Here is a 19,851-nt window from a genome sequence, read left to right as displayed (position 1 = left end):
AAAAGGATCCTCAACTATAAGACTTTTCAGAGTTAAATGAGAAACTTACAAATAATAATACAAATAGGAAGTTCACTTTCTTTAATGTTGTACAAAAAAAGTATGAATAGAACAAACAATTAATGAACACTGTCACATGTTTACACCACTACCTAGTTCATATTAATTTTACTCTTTGAACAGTAAGGAGGTGGCAATTTAGGGAACAAGAGAAAACCAAAAATTCTCTACAATTCTTCTGTGTGTGTAAGCTGTGCTCACAGAGACGGCTTTACTTCTGTGTGCAGGAATTCAGTTGTAGATAAAATTGAACCTGAGTTAAAAAAAAAAAAGAAGTTTATTAAAAACACTACTAATTATACAATTTCCACCTTAAACAAGAAGGAAATGACCTGGCCGTTTCTCCCCTCCTTAAACATGTTTAGCATTTCTATACTAAGACAGCTTATTCTCATCAGTCATGCTTATATACTGCAGAAGTGCAGCTGAATACGTACCACGAGAAACATTAAGAATGTAAATATGGTTAATTATGAACTACAAAATTTGCTTGAAGACATAAAAAGTTGTGACAATCCTTTGCTCTGTGCAGATATATGCTCATGTGCACCTGATACAGCAAGAGGCCTATATAGCAGAGGAGCAAAAGCTGAAGGGTGGTTAGTGGCAAAGTAAAAAGGCCAATGACTAGGGTGCTGTTAAACTAACATGTATTAACCACTTCCAGGTACTATGTTCTAAGTACTTTATGTTATCTGACTTGGTTCCCATAGTCCTATGAAGAAACGACCATCCTCATTAGCATATGAAGCATATGGCACACAGTATAAGAGTTTGTCCACAGTTTTACTACCAGCAAGTATTGAGAAGGGCAGGAGAGAGCCTCAGCAGTTAAAGCACTGGCTGCTCTTCCAGAGGACCCAGGTTCAATTCCCAGTCCAGACATGGCAGCTCACAGCTCTCTGTAACTCCAGCTCCAGGGGCTTTGACACCCTCACACAGACATGCAGGCAAAACACCAATGCACACAAAACAGAAAATAAATCATAAAAAGGTGGGATTCAAATCCAAACACTAACTGCACAATCCACAAGATTTAACTAAAAGCAAGTGCGAGAGTTTGGGAGTGCAAGTGTTTGTGTGCACACCTGTGAGCACAGGCCCCAGAGGCATCAGACAGTAATGAACTGCCCAGCATGGGTGTCGGGAATTAAGCTCAGTGCAAAAGCAGTATACACTCTTAACTACTAAGCCATCTCTCCAGTATACAATCCATATTCTTTTCTTCCTTTTGTTGTTTGACACGGGTCTCACTACATAACCCTGGCTGGCCTAGAACTCATTATGTAGAGCAGGCTGGCTTTGAACTCATAGTATACTACCATACAAATCCATTTTGAAAATGCATACTCGAGTGGAGCATGGTGGCGCACGCCTTTGATCCCAGAACTCCAAGACAGAGGCAGGTAGATCTCTCTAAGTTCTCAGCCAGCTTGGTCTACAGAGTGAGTTCCAGGACAGCCAGGGCTGTGTAGAGATACTGTAGAAAAACAAAACAATCCCTCTCCCCCAAATAAAAAATCCTATTTGCCTCAAAATTCAGACTCCATATAAAATTATAGGACTGTCTCCCATTTGCCAATTCAAGCCTAAGTACAGTAAGTTCCAAAAACAGAAAGAGAATAAACTATACTAAAAGATTTCATTATCTCCATTTTTATATAGACAACCATGTCATATTTTAAATATTGACTGTTTTACCATCTCTTTGAATAGACTGCAAACTTAACTGTGGAAGACAGCAGATCTGAGGAAGAACCACTGCATAAATATCAGAACATCATGCTATAATTTCAGTCTCGGGGTACTTTTAGTTGTATTTTATCTATCGACTTCATACAACTTAAGAATACATTGATTGACTGGGCAGTGGTGGCACACACCTTTACTCCCAGCACTCGGAGTAGGGGCAGGCAGATCTCTATGAATTCAAGGCCAGACTGGTCTAGTTCCAGAACTGCCAAAGCTACCCAGAGAAACCTTATACCAGAAAGGGGAAAAACAAAGCAAACAAAAACCTTCAAATGTCTTTATTTTCCTTAAGCCCTAAAATTTGTAAACTAACACTTCTCAAGTGATTCCAAATATTTTTAATTAGATATTTTACATAGTTCTATCAGAAATGTTCAACTTTTCATACCTGCTTAACAGCTGAGGAAGACTAGAAATGATGGGTCCATATCCTGGTGCATTGTCATACAATTCAAACAATGGTGCAGCTACCAGCTTGTAATTTTTCGGTACTGCAAATAAAGCTACAAAACAACAACAACAAAAAACCAACAACATAGTATTCAGTTTCCTTAACGTTTACTCCCACTTCATAACTAATCAATTTTACATTTGAGAAAAGCTTTGATGTGTGTCTCTTTGCTCATGCAAGCACATGTGAAGGCCAGAGGCTGCCATCAGGGTGTCTTCTCAAGTACTTCCCACCTTATGTTTTGAGTTTCAGTGAACCTAGAGCTCACTGTTTGGGCTAGACTAGCTGACCAGAGAACCCCCAGATTCTACCTGTCTCTGCCTAGCTAGCGGTCTAGGGTTACAGAGGTATACCGCCATGCTCATCTCTTGACGTGGGTGCTGAAGAGCCAAACTCAGGTTCGGAATCTTGCAGCACAGTGAACACTTTACCTGAACTATCTCCCCAGTCCTGAGAAAAACTTTTAAAGAAAAATCAGTCATTTTGGGTTGGTTATCTGTGTCTTCTAGAGATTATGGACATATATTCAAAACTCATCCTCTCGAGAGAAATGACATAAACAACTTAAAAAGCAAGATGAGAATTGGCCAGGAATTGTAATTTAATTTTTAATTCTCATATAAAACTATGTTAAGAAATGGAGCCAGGTGTTGTGACAGTTTCAGCACTTCAGAGGCTAAGCAGGAAGATCAAGATTTGGAGGCTTGCCTTCCAAGTATGAGGAACAGAGTTCAACCCCCAAAACCCATAAGCTGTGTGTGTTTGTAATCCTGGTGCCAGGAAAGTGGAGACAGGTGGACAGCCAGTTTAGCGTAATTGGTGAGCTCAGGTCAATGACAGTATTCCTAAGGATACTCACAGTCAGAGAGGGAGCGAGGGAGAAGGAAGTGAGGGAAGGGGCAGGCTAGGCTGTCAGGCAGGTTGATAATGACTCAGCAGCTAAGAGCAATGCTGTTCTTCCAGAGGACTGGAGTTTAGTTCTCACCCCAGCACACATGAGTGCACAGACAGACAGACAGACACACACACACACACACACACACACACACCTACATATAATTAAAACAAATCAAAGAGAAAGGTTGATTTGACTGATCTGGAGGCAAGAACCTGTCTCAATATAAAAGAACAAAAACCAAAAGCCAAGGGTGGCCTCGAAAGCCTGTCACCTCAGCACTCGAGAGGGAAGGTGTTAGGGTCAAGACTTCAAGGCCAGTCTAGGTTACGTGATATCTCAGGTTGGTTTGTTTTGCTTTTTGGGGAGTGGGGTGGGGATAGGATGTTGGGGTGGAACAGTTACTTGTTAAAACCTAACAGGCCTGAGTGTGATATGTTTTCAGTCCTACAGTGAACCTAAAGCTAGTCAAGGAAAACGGAGAAGACGAGAGGAGAGCTTTGCAAGAGCTTTTAATGGCTGTCTTCCAGACAAATAAATGCCTTACCTTTCTCTTGAAGCTGAACCAGAAACAACTTCTTATGTTCCTTGGGCTTTGTAATATGTGCAGGAATATATGGATACTAAAACAGAAAATGAGAATAACTTGTAGGCTTCAAGCATCACTATTCTTTATACCTCATATCCTAATTATCAAGCTCTCCACTATCCTCATATCCTAACTCAGTCTTACTGTAACACACATGCCATGGCTTCACTTGTTCTCTTGTGTACACTTTTCCAGTACACTTACCGTGGGCACTATTGTCTGGCTTCCCTTCCGGACTGAACACCTACATAACAGACACATCAAGTGCCTTCACCCATGAACTAACAAGCAATAAATCCATCAGTTGTTCAAGTAAAACACTCAAAGAATGTATGACTGGAGAAATTTACAACAATCAAATTTTGGTTTTAACAAAAGTTGCTGCTGCCATTTTTAAGTGTCACTAAAATGCTCTAGAATCCTGATGTGGTCATGTTTACTCCATGAAAACCTGACAGTCCTTGAGATATTTGACAAGATGCTCTTTGTCCCTCCTACTCCCCCACCATACACATGGCACATGCTTTAAGAACACAAGATGAGCTAAGTGGAGTTCTGCCGGCTGGGCGAGTCTTAACTGCTGGGTAAGACGCAAATGTTTAGAAAAACTCAAGGGATAGAAAGAACTGAAGGAACTACTGCCTGACAACAATTTGACATGGGGGGGGGGGGGGTAAGAGAGGACTTTTTCTTCCTTTACCATGTCTGTATTACACAAATCTCCCCCAAGTTCTCCAACAATATATTCAGAAATCTGTTTCCTTTTGGAGTTGTATTTGAGGGCATAGGACTTACAAAGGGCTGAAAAGAGACATACAGGGAGAGTGGGCTAAAGGCCATGGCTGCCCAAGAACACCCAGTTTAGTGACGCCACACTGACACTGCATCTATTCAGTCCTTAAGTCATTACAACAGTCTACTGCTTACGCCATATTCTTTATTCCTCACTGGCACCCAACCAGTACTGAAGTTAGGATAATTACTCACCAGCACTACCCTTAAAGTACAAATGAAGCAACTATCCCAGATTTTGGAGGTCTACATGAAAACCAGAATATTAACAGTGGAGGGATAAAGAGGTGAGAAGGAGTTCAAACAGCACACTTGAAGAAACACCTATGCTTCAATTCAACAGATCATGGCCAAACAAAGTAATTTCCTTCTATCTGCAGCTGCCCCTTTCTGAAAGACTGTTCTCCTCCAGTCCTGGTCCTAACACTAAGCCAGTGCAGTTTCCATGAAAAGACTGAAACAAGGACATGATACACCTTTCCACAATGACACCCAATGAAAGCAGGCAAGCTGGCTAAAACGAAATAAAAACACAGCACTTTACTTACATCCTTACTTCCAGGGCCAACCTTAGGCTTCAGTGAGCCATAGTGAGGAGATAAAGGAGGGTATTCAGAAACCAACCTGGAAGACTTCCTAGTTATCACTGAGCACTTTCCTTCCAATTAGATCAAGGAATGTCCAAGAAACCAAAGCCCATTTAGAATAATTGTTGTTTATCTTTGAAATAGTAACTTCACCATCTGTGTATGAAACTTTGCTTCCTAAAGCTAGAACACAAATGTATTGTGACAATTCTCAGGAACACCAGCATCCACAGAGCCCTGTGTGCTCGTCCTTAGCTACATGAGGCAGTCAGGAGAGGACAGAACATCTTTTGCTGGCAATATTGTGTAACACTTGACCTGGAACACACTGTTATGAAAAGAAGCTCTCCAACAAAGGACTTTTGATCTGTCCAAAGAATTAAGGTCCAACTTTAAGATGCCGCCTTACTAGCCAATGTATGAAAATCTGAGCATCAATAACATTATCAATCATTATAACAGAATTAATACAGCAAATGTACTTAAATTCATGTGGTCATAGTGACACAGTAATTAATGAGGTGTTCATGTCCTCCCCCTCAGATCTTAGCCAGGCATATTTGGAAGTAACAGGAAATGTGCTCCATGCTCTCATAGTTTCAACTCTGCTTTCTAAAAGCCTCCAAGCTTTTCTGGAGTCTGTCAAGTTTTTCAACTCATGAAACTGTAGGGAATCCATTCAAGCCCTACCCAAAGGGAGGAGTCCCTGGATTTCTATCTTTCTGATTGACAATTTGGAGATGTTCAACACTGGTTCCTTGACAGCCCTTAGCAGTATTAATCTAGCTGCTCATGGCTACAGTAAGATCAATACTATTATGTGGTGCTGTTTGGCTTTGCTCTGGTGTTTCTTGTTGTTGGTGGTTTTTGTTTTATTGAGACAGGGTCTCATGTTGCTGGAGATGGCCTTGGACTCAGTATGTAGCTAAGACTGGCCATGAGCTCCTTAGCTTTCTGCCTCTACTACCAGAATACTGACTTTGTAGTTATGTACCACCATGCCCGGCTTTTTATTTATTTTTTAGCATGGGCTGCTTCTGGTCCCCCTCTTTCTATACTTTGCTACTTCCTGTCTCACCTCTCAAGCAATCTGTATCCACATCTGTCCTACTCACCCATAATATATCTTTGAAGGATGAATGCATTCTGAAAACTTAAGGAAGGAAAAGCAGCAGCTACTATTTCCTTTAGAACCATATACCCCAGAGTAACCAAATAACTGTGAGGTTGTTTCTCTGTGTACAAGAAATGCATCTCCAGTGCTTTCATGACTGTAGGAAACCATCATCAATGAGCTGTTATCATTACAAAAAACAACCAAATAGTATAAAAAAATTTATATCTCTTTTGAGACAAAGTCTCACTACTGTAAGCACTAGTCTCACTACTGTAAGCTGACCTGGCACTCCTGTGCATACCTGGCTGGCCTTGAACTCAGATATCCACCTGCCTCTGCCACGCAAATAGCAGGATTTAAACAAGCATGGGCCACCACACCCATCCAGACAGTATGAGACCTGAACAGAAGGACAAACCACATCTTATGGAGGCCAGCATTCAAGATGTTCCAAACATACAGGTCTTCCAAATTCACACCTTGATGGACTCTCTCCCACTATTGACCAGAGTGTGACAGATAGAATACAGAAGTGATCATTTACCACTGCCAAGACCAGGAAGCTAACCCACCACAGCTTCCCTCTAGGGCACTCCCTGACATCACTTCTTACATTCTTTTCAATTACATGCTCTAGGGAAGGTAGCTGTCTTCAAGGGAGTTCTCCTTTGAAGATGACAAAAAACTCTGGGAAGCTAGCTCTATCAACAACTGGCAAAACCTGAAGACTCTAGTCTACTAGCTAAGAAAGTCTGAATGCATGTGAATTAGGGATTAGATCCTTGTCCCGATCTGCTTCATGATGTAGTCCCAGCTAAGAGTCTGTGACTTCATGAGGTTCTGAAAACTCCAAGTTAATAAATATCTATTGTCTTAGGCTACTAAATTTGGAGATAGATTGAGTATCCCTTATTAGAAAGACACAAGATCAAAGTGCTTCCAATTCTGAAGTTTTGTAAACTCTGGAATATTTACACTCATGAGTATCCACAACTTAAAAGTCCAAAATTATAAGATCCAAAACCTTTTCATGTCAACCAAAGCCTCTGGATCTCAGATGTTTGCATTAGAAATGTTCAGCCTGTAGTCTGTTACATAGCAGCAACGCACTAGCTTACCTTGTTTGCTCCCTTTGCCCCATTAACGGAGGCCAGATCCAATCAACAGATTTATCAATACATGGAACATTTAAAAGGAACATGTGTTCCAACAATACATGGATCCTATTGGCAATTCAAACACAAGACCACCTATTTTCATTCAAAATGATTTATAGGGTAGGAAAAAAGGGCTAACAACCCTGTAAATGTAAGAAACATGACACTATCCTAATTTAAGCAAATACAAAAACATACAGAAATAATTAGAACAGACAAGCATGGTGGCTGTTTTGTGTGTCAACTTGACACAAGCTAGTTATCAGAGGAAGGAGCCTCAGTTGAGGAAATGCCTCCTTCAGATCCAGCTGTAAGGCATTTTCTCAGTTACCAATGAGAGAGGGCCCAGCCCATGGTGGGTGGTGTCAACCCTGGGCTGTTGGTCCTGGGTTCTATAAGGTGGGCTGAGCAAGCCATGTGAAGCAAGCCAGTAAGCAGCATTCCTCTGTGGCCTCTGTATCAGTTCCTGCCTTTGGGATCCTGCCCTGTTTGAGTTCCTGTCCTAACTTCCTTCAATGATGAACAGCAATGCTAAAGTATAAGCCAAATAAACTTTCCTCCCCTAACTTGCTCTTTGGTCATGGTGTTTCATCGAAGCAATAGAAACCCTAAGACATAGGCACATGCTTTAAATCACAGCATTTGGAAGGCAGAGGCAGGAAGACTTCTGTAAGCTCAAGGCCAGTCCAATCTACATAGCAAGTTCCAGGACTACAGCCTTAAAAAAAAAAAAAAAAAAAAGGCAAAAAAAATCAAGACATATGAAAATAGTGATTATATATTTGATGAGATTGCTTTAGTATGATAATGACTGTATTTTCTTATGTTGGGAATGCAGCTTAGTGGTAGAATACTTATATAGCATGCACAAGGCCCTAGGTCCCATTCCCAGCTTTTATTTATTTATTTATTCATTCATTTAATTAATTAATTAATTAATTAATTCATTTATTTATGAAGAAACTTTTCCACACAGCCGTTTTTCAAAAGCAGGACTTGTAAAAGCTATGTATCACTTCCTCTACTTGAATGTCCTCCAGAGGACCCAGGACTTAGAACTGTCCTTAAGTACAAGGAAGTTCTGCTTCAGTTTTAAGATAAAACAAGCTATTTACTTAGCTAAGACAGCCAGACTCTCTTCCAATGTACATGCTGGCCGTGTGGCTTTATGTCCACCACCAGTCTCTCGCTGTGGGTGATTCCCTGGGAGTCCAGACACTAGGCACCTGCTCTATGGGGAAACCCACACATTCTCTCTCTCTCACACACACCAAGGTCTTTGGGAATGAGCACTGGGAAAGTCAATGTATTCACACTGTCCCAAACACAGACCACTTTACTAAAGACTCCCTTAAAGAAATTAACTGTGTGCCTGATATCTTCAGAAGCCAGAAGGGGTATGATCCACTGGAAGTGGAGTTATAGACAGTTGTGAACTACCTTGTGGGTGCTGGGAACTAATTCTGGTCTTCTGCAAGAGCAGCAAGTGCTCCTAACTGCTGAGCCATCTCTCCATCCTTTTACTTTCATTATTTTTAGTTATGTGTATGCATGTGTCTGTACACTTGGGCACAGGAGCCCACAGAGGTGAGAGGTGTCAGATCCCCTGAGGTTGGAGTTACAGGTAGTTGTGAACCACCTAAGATATATTCTGGGAATGGAACTCTGGTCCTCTACCAGAACAGTGTATGTTCACAACCCCTGAACCACCTCTCTAGTCTCCACTGTCATCTGTTTGTTTGTTGTTTTCCAAACAGGGTTCCTCTGTGTATCTTTGGAGCCTGTCCTGGAACTCGCTCTGTAGACCAGGCTGGCCTCGAACTCACAGAGATCCACTTCACGAGTGCTTCTACTTCACGAGTGCTGGGATTAAAGGCGCTTGCCACCACTGCCTGGCTGCCATCTTTTTATAAAATAAAATCCTTACCTTTTACAATTCACACTAAAATATTCACAATTGAAATGATACCTAGTATTTATTTCAAAATAGTCCATGGTGGTGCACACCTTTAATCCCAGCACTAGGAAGGCAGCAGGAAGATCTCTTGAGTTTGAGGCCAGCCTGGTCGCAAAGCGAGTTCCAGGACGTCCAGGACTGTTACAGAGAAACCCTGTCTGGGGGGATGGGGCGGGGGAGTCCATGGTGAGGACAGGAAGATGCAGCAGCAGCAGCAGGAGGAAGAGGGAGGTAATGAAAAATGTTTCACCATGAATTGCTGTTTAAGGTGAATTTTATTTACTGCAATTCTACTTTTACATGTTAAAATTTCTTTCAAAAGGAAAGCGGTGGGCCAAGCATTCATAAGGCCTAGTTCAATTCCCCACACCCCCAAAAAAGAAGAAAACAACCAACAGTACCACCCTGAAACTGTGGTTTACTATCTGTGCACTTCTGTAGTCCCAACACTTTGGAGCTAGAGGTAAGAGAGCAGTGCCAGGCCAGACTTGTAATACAGCGCATTCAATATCAATACATACACTAAAATAGGAGGAGGAGATGCTGCTTGGTTTGTTAATGTCTCCTACATCTAAATTAAGGAGTTAAAAAAGAGAAATTGAAAGTCAAGGTCTACTTTGATCTTTTTTTAATTTTAGAAATTTTCCATTTGTTTTGTGGGTGGGGGTTAGCTTCCAGCACCTATGTGGTACCTAAGGACCATCCTCACTCCAGTTCCAGGGAATCCAATCCTCTCCTTGGGCATCAGCACATACACACACACAGGCAAACACTCATACACATGAAAGGGAAAAGCTGTTTGGTGTTGGTTTTGGTTTTGTTTGTTTTTTGAGATCAGGTTTCTCAGTGTAACAGCCCTGGCTGTCCTGGAACTCTGTGTGTACACTAGTCTGGCTTTGAACTCACAGAAACCTGCCTGCTTCTGTCACCAAGTGCTGGGACTACAGGTGTGCATCACCACTGTCCAGCAAGCTGTTTGGTTTTGAAAATGCTTTTTAAATCAAAATTAAGGAAATGAGAAATGGGAAGCCATGGTCTACTTTGATTATTTTTCATTTCTAAAAATTACTTATTTAGTGTGTGTGTGTCTGTGTCTGTGTATACATGCCACAGCATGCATGTAGAACTCAGAAAACAATTTAAGAGAATTGATCCTCTGCTTCCATCATGTGAGTTACAAGGTTCCAACTCAAGTTCCTAAGGCTTGGCATCAAGTACCTTTACCTGCTGAGCCATCTTGCTGGCCCTGATCTTTTTAAAGTCTGGAATTAAGTGAGCTTTCTGCTTAACCAAATGCCTGATTCACACAACTGAACACTGACCTGAGGAGGTTCAAAATTCGGTCTCCACCAGTTACCTATGCAGTCATCAATGACCCAGTCCTGCAGGACGCCATCTTGACGACCCAGTATCTGTGGAAAGTATACAATACAGTGAGTAAACTAAATACACACACGTAACAATACCTTTCTGTGGTAGAGACTATTTTTAGTCCAGTGATACTCCTAACGGAGACATCAGTCAGCTAGTGTCTTCCTGATAGATCTCTTCTCTGCAATGTATTACCCATTTCAATCTGTCAAGATAGACAAGATTAGTTCAAAATCTATTATCAACCTACTTTAATCCTACATTCAGGAGACAGAGGCAGGAGGATCTCTGTGAGTTCAATCTACAAAGCAAGCTCTGGGCTAGCCAGGGCTACATGGTGAGACCCTGTCTCAAAAAATCTGTCCTGCCGGGCGGTGGTGGCACACGCCTTTAATCCCAGCACTCGGGAGGCAGAGCCAGGCAGATCTCTGTGAGTTCGAGGCCAGCCTGGGCTACCAAGTGAGTTCCAGGAAAGGCGCAAAGCTACACAGAGAAACCCTGTTTTGAAAAATCCAAAAAAAAAAATCAACAATTCAACTGGACCTGCCTGGACAGAGTCTACCAGGTTAATTGCAGTCCTCCGGGGAAGATTTGCCCTGGAGGAGGTGGGAATGGGGAGTAGGCTGGGGGTAAGGGGAGGGTGTGGGAGTGGGGAGAATAGGGGAACCCGTGGCTGATATGTAGAACTGAATGGTATAGTAAAATAAAATTAAAAAAAAAATCTGTTCTTTGCTTTGGCTATGCATGGAAAAATCAAAGATGACCATTTAACATCAGAAAAATAGCACACAACAGATTTTTTAGAATCAACTATCATTTCTACAAATAATCTACCTAAAGTTACAAGAATGTATATATTCCAGTCTCACAAAATCCCATTACTAATCTTTGTAATATAACATGAACTCATTTTGATCAAGTTAGATTCAGGCTGGAGATGGCTCAGTGATTAAGAGCACTGACTGCTCTTTCAGAAGACCTGGATTTGGTTCCCAGCACCCACATGGTGACTCACAACAATCTGTACTTCCAATTCTTGGAATCTATCTCCATCCTTCCGACCTCTGAGAGCACCAGGCACACACGTGGTGTACATACACACATAAATGCAAACAATCATACCATAATGTAAGTAAACTTAACAGTTATATTCTACCCATTTCACTGCTCAAAAATGGCTCTACGGAAGTTCAGAGTGAGTAAGCAATCAACTGTCCTGTTTCACTTACTCCTAACTGGCTACAACACAGCTCCTAGTTGTTTTCCCCAATATTTGCCTCTACGTTTAAAAGTATTCTTTTTATTTTTCAATTGTTTTAGAATAGTTTTACATATTAAGAAACCTTTCAAAGATGAGCCAGGAACTCCCCATAATGCCTACACCTTTCCTCTACTGTTACCATCTAATATCAGTATAGCATATCTGTTAAACTAATGAATCAATACTATACCGAAGAAACCCATACAGTTTTCAGTCTCTTTAATTCTGTATCCAATGTCCCATTTCAGGCCCAGGATCCCATCTAAGATACAATACATGTGGTCATTACTTTCCCTGAACTGCTCTAGACAGTATAGTTCTGTAGCTTGAGGATCTTGACAGTCTTGAGGAATACTGCTCAGGACTTTGTATAGTATTTCTCAGTGAGACTGAGGTTACAGATTCTGGCAAGGAAGACAAAAGAGGGAAAAGGCCATTCTTATAGCAAATCAAATCACATCAAAGGCTCCTGCTATCAGTATGACTCCCCATTAATGTGAATCATGATTACTTGGCTGAGGGGATGTTTACCAGATTCACCTCCCTCAACTGTAGATTAGAATTTAGGTATTAAAACCATAGTGTTCATTCATGTTTTTCCCCATCACCCTCCCATTATCAGTATCTGATTAAATAAGTATTCAGTATTTAAATTAATGACTACCTTCACAAAAGAACAACTAGTAAACTATAATTAAATTGGACAACTATCCTCTAGAGTTACTGCTGCATTTCATTTGCTATCAACAGATTTGTTCCCACACTATCTGAGAGCTTGGATGTCTTTTCAATTCAAACAACAATCACTATCTAGCTTCACTTTTCTGTATCACACTGCTCTGCTCTGTGCATAGCCCAGCTCACAGCTAGGACACGAGGGTTTTCTTTCTCCTTCAGGGCTAGACCTTAATGTTCTGATTATTGTATCATCTCTCCTACTTTATTCCTTCATCTTGGAAGCAAACTTTCTCTATTGTTTCCTGAGAAAGAGTATAAGAGATAATACAGTTTTGAAATTTCTGCAAATGTTAAGATAATTATTTCTCCCACTGTTGCTTTATAGTTATATTAGAGAGTTCTGGTATGCAAATTGTATCCTTTCAGAATTATGAAGGCATGCTTCAGATTTTTGAGTTTCCTGTATTACTTCTGGGAGATCCGAGGCATTGACTTTCTTTTTTAGTTTTATTATTGCACAATGTATGCATGGCAAGTGTGCAGTGCACATGTGGAGATCAGAGGACAACTTTGGGGAGTCAATTCTCTTCCTCCTCTTGAGACAGAACCCTGGTCACCAGGCTTGTGGCAAGCACCTTTACTCACTGAGCCACCCTGCCAGCCTTGCTAAAGTCTTTCAAATGGCCCCTTGTTTCATAGAGACAGCATCTCCTCTATTACTCAAGAAAATCCTAATTTTTGTGACTCTTTGAGCTATCCTGGAACTCACTGTGTAGACCAGGCCGACCTTGAACTCACAGAGATCCACTTGCCTCTGCCTCCCGAGTGCTGGGATTAAAGGTGTGCACCACCACCGCCCGGCGTAGGCCTTATTTTCTTAAAAAGCTTTCTTCACAGGCCAGCGATGCTTGCATGATTATCTGCTCACAAGTAAGGGCAACACAGTGAAATAATGGGCATTGCTAGGGTGCAGGAGTTTTGTAACAGCTATGCTCCTTCCTTAGAAGACTCCAAATAACATCACCTACTTTTTCTTGGACTAGCCACTCTCTTCAGAGCAGAAATGTGCAGCCTTCTGCACAGAGTAACATTCTCTGTTTTACTGTTGTGCTCCACTCCGCACAGATGCTCTCAACCCCCTTCACAGCTGGATTCAAAGACTGCTCATTGTTTAGGATGAAAGCTTTCATATATTCTCCCCATCTCCTAAACTTTTACAGGTAAGTGTTGGCTTATCCAATTCTTACAGCCTCAGTCACCAGTCAGTTGCTGCTTAACTGGACCGAATGGAAAAAACAACGTAGATAGATAAATAGAACCTTTATAGATTCAAGCAAGCCAGCTCATGGATGGGCTCATAGACCCTGGAACCTAGCACCTGCAGTTCCTCAGCCTTCCTGCTGTTCTTCAGTGCTGCGTTCTGGGCTGCCCTCCTGCTGAGCCAGTCTCTGCCAACTGCCATGGTGAGCTCAAATACCTTCCAGCTCTTTCCAACTTACTGTTACTATTTTATTTACAATTTTGCTAATGTCTCATTTTGCCTTCCTTAAATACCCCTGAATCTATAGCTTTCAAATGTTACCTTTCTCTTGACTTGTTGGTAGTGTTTTTAGGAGAACCAGAGGAAAAGTGAGTAGGTTTCCTCTGGTTTTCACTTTTGTGAAAAGGCAATTTACCATTATTGTTTCAGCATTTTTTTTTGAGCCGAGGACCGAACCCAGGGCCTTAGCAAGCACTCTACCCCTGAGCTAAATCCCCAACCCCAATATTTTGTTTTATTTTATTTTATTTTATTTATTTTTTTTTTTTTTTGGTTTTTTTCGAGACAGGGTTTCTCTGCGTAGTTTTGCGCCTTTCCTGGAGCTCACTTGGTAGCCCAGGCTGGCCTCGAACTCACAGCGATCCGCCTGCCTCTGCCTCCCGAGTGCTGGGATTAAAGGCGTGCGCCACCACCGCCCGGCTATTTTATTTTATTTTATTTAGCAACACGGTCTCATTTTGTGGCCCAGCTGGCACAGATCTTACTGTGTAGCCTAAGTGGTCTCGAACTCAAGGTACTTCTGCCTCGGCTTCCCAAGCACTAAAATTAGATACACTTATTTTGCAGAAAATAAATATACTAATAAATAAATTATATTAATACAGGTTTAAGTTATATTTACTAACTACTAACTATTCAAGTTAAACTTATTTTCATAAGACATATGAAAACTCAATTATAAAGTTGGTGGCATTCAGATGGAAATAAAATCATTGAAGTGGTTAAACAGGAAAATACCTCTGTCATTAAGCGTTTTAGTCCTTCAACTTCATCTTCTCCTGGGTTAAGTTCACCACCAGGTCTGTAAAAAGGTTAAGAATTTCAGCTTTCAACTTAATACAATTTGGGGATAATAGCAAGAACACAATGATCATTGTTTCCATCAAGTAACTCAGTAAGACCTATTTCAGTACCATTCGATAGGCAATCAAACAAGGACCAAAGGCAGGAGATGTGCTATAAAAAGTTCACATAATGTTAAGTACCAGACCATCGTATACAATCCTAGTTTTAAACAGAAAAACCAATATATATAAAATAAACACAGTCACTGGCCAGCAATCCACCACAGCCTCCTCACAGGAAAGTTATAATTAATGGACTCTAGCAAATGCCCAGAGAACAGACTACGTTCTTTAGGTCTGTGGAATGGTGCATTTTTCAAAAATATTAATTTAGTTTTGAGGCCTTTCTTTTTGGCACAATCTTATCAGTGGACAAGTAAATATTTAAAGAGTTATGGGCTCAAGTGATTAAACTGCATGAAAACAACCACATTAAGTAATGTTACCATCGGGTCTGGGACTGATCTAGTTCAAGGACATCAACAATATATAAAAACATGCAGATTTCTACTTTGGAAAGGAAACAAGCACTACACTGTTAACCATGACTGTTATCTTTCAAGACTCTTTCACAGTATTTGTTTCAATAAATAAGGGCTAAAATTGTGTTTCAAGCTGCATTTTATTACAAGTTGTCACACTGTTAATTTCTAACACTACTTACAATTTGAAGAAAGTTGTTCCCAACTGTAGCAATAACACATGGGGTAGCCGGTGCTCGTGTACAATCAGAACCCCTTCTACAGTCCTTCTCATCCCAATTTTATCAAATTCCTCCCGCATGCGCTGAAATCTGGCCGCAACAGAGCTGTCCTTCTCGTAGAGGGGTTCTTTTGTACCAAAGGTATAATTGGTAAGCGGGTACCTGTGAACCAAAGACAAGCATTTAGCATGAGAACAGATGGTCTTATTTACCAGGACAGTTCAAAATAACATACAAAAAAAAACCAAAACAGTGGTCAAAGCTACATTGTGCTCAAAGACGATCGGCCCAAGGCTTCCTAACCAGCTCCGAGACAGCAAAGATCACAATCCTGCGGCTGTCTGGACTCTTGAAGCCAGAACTTCCATATGTCAAACACACAACACTGTCCTAAGGTTCCATACTGGTTTTCAATCATTTCATGACACCAAATGACCAACCTGGTTCTTCAAATTAACCTAGTTATAATTTCTATTAACTAACTGGCACTGACAGCTAATTTCTTTTCTCATATATGCTGAGCTACCACTGTCTATCAGTATCGCTCTTGCTTTCTTAATTAAAAAATGTGCTTTTGTACACGTGTACACATGGTGTTCTACGACACATGTACAGAGGTCAGAGGATAACTTGTGGGCTCTGGGGATTCAACTCACACCACCAGTCTTGGTAGTAAGCACCTCACCTGAAGAGTCACCTCACTGGTCCCTCTCCAATTATTTTCTGTTTCTCCCAGGAAGCAATACTCAGATTTTTTTCTAGTTCCTTTACAGATCAACTTTTCTTCTTCTGGCTTGCTTGTTTTTTGAAACAGAGTTGGCCTGGAACTCACTTGGAAGACCAGGCCGGGCTTGACCACAGAGACCAGCCTGCCCTTCCCTCCCAAGTGCTGGGATATACCACCATAGTGGCTTAGACCTGTTCTTTCTCCCGCTGAGCCTACTTAAGACTTCTGCATTTACCCTACCAGTATGCTTACTCTTCCCACCCACAGCTAAGTTGAATAGCCTCTTTTCCCTATTTCAAAAGATGATTTAAAGTGTTAAAAACTTCATCTTGCTTAGTAAAGAGCAAATTTTCCTTAAACTTTAAAATCCACATTTATTTTATCACACATTCTACCTTGTAGCCCCTTGATTATAGGTTGTTGTTTTTTTTCCAGAAAGAATGTTTTGATTGAACATGGCTAATCCCAAAGTATCTCATCTATCAAAAAAAAAAAAAAAAAAAAGTGCTTATCAAGCATGAGGACCTAAAGTCAATCCCCAAAACCCACCCCCCAAAACAGACAAAACCCAACCAGCACCAAACAAACCAAATCTGAGCATGCTAGCCCCACAAGATCCCATAGAGAGATCCTATTCTCAAACAAGGTGGAAAGTAAGAAATGAAACCCAAGACTGTCCTGACTTCCACACGTGTGCTGGGGCACAGGCACACCCATACAGTCACAAATACTGCAAACATACACACACACACACACACACACACACACACACACACACACACGTGCACACGTGCACACATCTGCATGAATGCATATAGCATACATATGCAACACACACAAAACTCTTGATATTAATAGACAACTACATACTTTCCTCAGTTTTCTTGAGAAGGGAAATCAAGGTAACCAAAAGAAAAACATTAATTCCAAAAGTCAAATTCTAAGCATAAACAAAGTAACTCTAAAATACTGAGAATATACCATTTTCAGGGGTCTTTAAAGATTACAAATAGTTTTGCAGTAGATCTAATAACCATCATTATTAGGAAAAAGTTACTACACATATAGCTTTATGTACTGCACAATGCTTTAAATGTGTTAACATTTGGTTTTCCACCTGCATTAGAAAGAATTAAGCCGGGCGGTGGTGGTGCACGCCTTTAATCCCAGCAATCGGGAAGCAGAGGCAGGTAGATCTCTGTGAGTTTGAGGCCAGCCTGGGCTACCAAGTGAGTTCTAGGAAAGGCGCAAAGCTACACAGAGAAACCCTGTCTCGAAAAACCAAAAAAAGAAAGAAAAATAAAAGAATTAAGACCAACTACAATACATTTCTGTTGCAAGGGCTATCTCCTACATCACAAGATATCAGTGGAAGGAAACATTAGCATTTCCGAAGGCTGTGAAATCTGAGCCGGACACAGAACATATTCTCCACATCATACTGTGGGCATCTCAAAGTACAGTGTACATTGTGTATGCACACTGTGTTACAAAAGCACCCAACCAGGTTTCCCTAAATGGAAATACACTGCAGAAACAAAGATTTACCATTTAATAGATAGTTCACCCCCGAGAACTCAAGTTCACAGCAATCCATTTCTCAACACTGCATTTACACGGGAAGTGAAAAGTAACATGATCACCTGTAAAACATCTCTGAAAGCACATCTATTTCAACAATTCTACACACACAGTCGCCTGATCGAGGAATCAAGGAAAGTATATATAAAACCCGTGGTCCTGGCTTATCACTGAAGTAGTACGGAACTTGTGCTTTCAGTTTATACTTTTTGAGGTGCTTGGAGATGAATCCGGGGTCTGTGCACACTAAGCAAACTGTCTACCAGTTAGCAAAACCCTCCCATGCTCGTTCATTTTTTTTAAAGAGCACTTGCCTTCTCCATTTCGTAAGAATTGTTTGTTTGTTTGTTTTTCAAGACAGGGTTTCTCTGTAGCTTTGGAGCCTGTCCTGGAACTCACTCTGTAGACTAGGCTGGCCTTGAACTCACAGAGATCCACCTGCCTCTGCCTCCGGAGTGCTGGGATTAAAGGTGTGTGCCACCACTGCCGGCTGGCTCATAGAAATCCTGTATTTATGTGACAGGAAACTGAAGTGCTACTATGTATTTTGGTACAAAAGTTAATTTGCATAGACACAACTATCAGCTATATGCAGATTTTATAAATCTCCTATTTTGTTACCAAGACGGTACTTGTTTTGCCAAAACTAATAATAGTAATCTTTCTTTTTTTCTCTTTACTTGTTGTTGTTGTTGTTTGTTTGTTTGTTTGTTTTGGTTTTTCAAGATAGGGTTTCTCTGTAAAACAGTCCTGGCTGTCCTCCAACTCACTCTGCAGACCAGGCTGGCCTCAAACTCACTGAGACCCAGCATGCGCCACCACCGCGAAGGAAAAGTTCATTTATTTGAATATGAAAGTGAGAAACACCAAAACACCACTACCAGCAAAGTCTTGCACTTTTTCAACAAACAACCAGCCTAAACTGGCCACTTTCTTCCATTAGAATCAGCTCCACACTGGGCAGTGGGATGCCAAATACTGAGTAAGCTATATCCCAATCTCAATTTCTTGCTACAGCAAAACTTGGTTTGAGAGAGAACTCGAAAAGCAATGATTTGCTTAAGAGAAAGGCGTGTTAAAAACCAAACCAGCCCACAAATAGGCTCCCTGGGCAACATGTAGGTACCTCTAACAGTCCCAAAGAACACCAGACAGAGTGTGTACTCTCAGTCTAGGTCCACTGGGTGCCTGCGATGATAGTGTCACTTCGGTAGACAAGACATGGACCGGACAGCACGAAAATGAATAAAATGTGGTCACTTGATGGAATACTACACATTTAAAGAAAAAAAACCTCTAGGCCGTTAGAGGTAAATCTGGAAAACTTACTGTAAAAGAAATGTACACTCTACAAAAATTATAGTTATTCATTCAAATAAAAACAAGTACATGTGCAAAGAAAACACCAACAATGGACTGAAAGAACATACACATTATGATTAATTCAAGGCAAACGTGGGTTTTAACCATGACTGAATAAAGGGAAAGGGGAAAAAGTCTCTCCTCAAAAACAGGAAAACTGCCACATCGGGGGCCAGAAAGAGGTCTGGGAGAGAAGAAAGCGCGCACGCCGGAAGGGCCGCCCCGCATCCGGGGTGAGGGAGGGCGCTCGGGAGGGGTTTGCCCGCCGGGGCCTCGGCGAACTTACAGGTTGATGGTGCGCTCCAGGGTGAGGGGCTTGGTCTGCTGGATGTACTTGTTGCCGAACTGGTTGACCCCCCGGGGCCAGCCCGTCTGCGAGCGATTCGGCGGCACCACAGACATGCTGAACAGCTCCGACACTGGCGA

General features: G+C 41.3%; 2 protein-coding genes across 2 annotated transcripts in view; one reads left to right on the top strand and one right to left on the bottom strand.

The window, feature by feature from the left end:
* The window catches only part of Ogfod1 (2-oxoglutarate and iron dependent oxygenase domain containing 1), a 60,063-nt gene that overhangs the window by 9,613 nt on the left and 30,599 nt on the right, over nt 1-19,851 (top strand). The gene's annotated exons all lie outside the window — the stretch shown is intronic.
* Nudt21 (nudix hydrolase 21) lies at nt 67-19,844 on the bottom strand. The gene is made up of 7 exons (XM_006985204.4): nt 19,712-19,844; nt 15,717-15,917; nt 14,946-15,009; nt 10,680-10,769; nt 3,706-3,781; nt 2,201-2,315; nt 67-313 (listed from the first exon to the last, which is right to left on the bottom strand). The coding sequence occupies exons 1-7, from the start codon at nt 19,825-19,827 to the stop codon at nt 292-294; spliced, it is 684 nt and encodes a 227-aa protein (XP_006985266.1). The 5' UTR covers nt 19,828-19,844; the 3' UTR covers nt 67-291.

The sequence above is a fragment of the Peromyscus maniculatus genome, chromosome 5, assembly GCF_049852395.1.
Source record: "Peromyscus maniculatus bairdii isolate BWxNUB_F1_BW_parent chromosome 5, HU_Pman_BW_mat_3.1, whole genome shotgun sequence".
Lineage (NCBI taxonomy): Eukaryota > Metazoa > Chordata > Mammalia > Rodentia > Cricetidae > Peromyscus > Peromyscus maniculatus.
The sequence above is the reverse complement of the archived record's forward strand: the minus strand, read 5'-3'. Positions and strand labels throughout refer to the sequence as shown.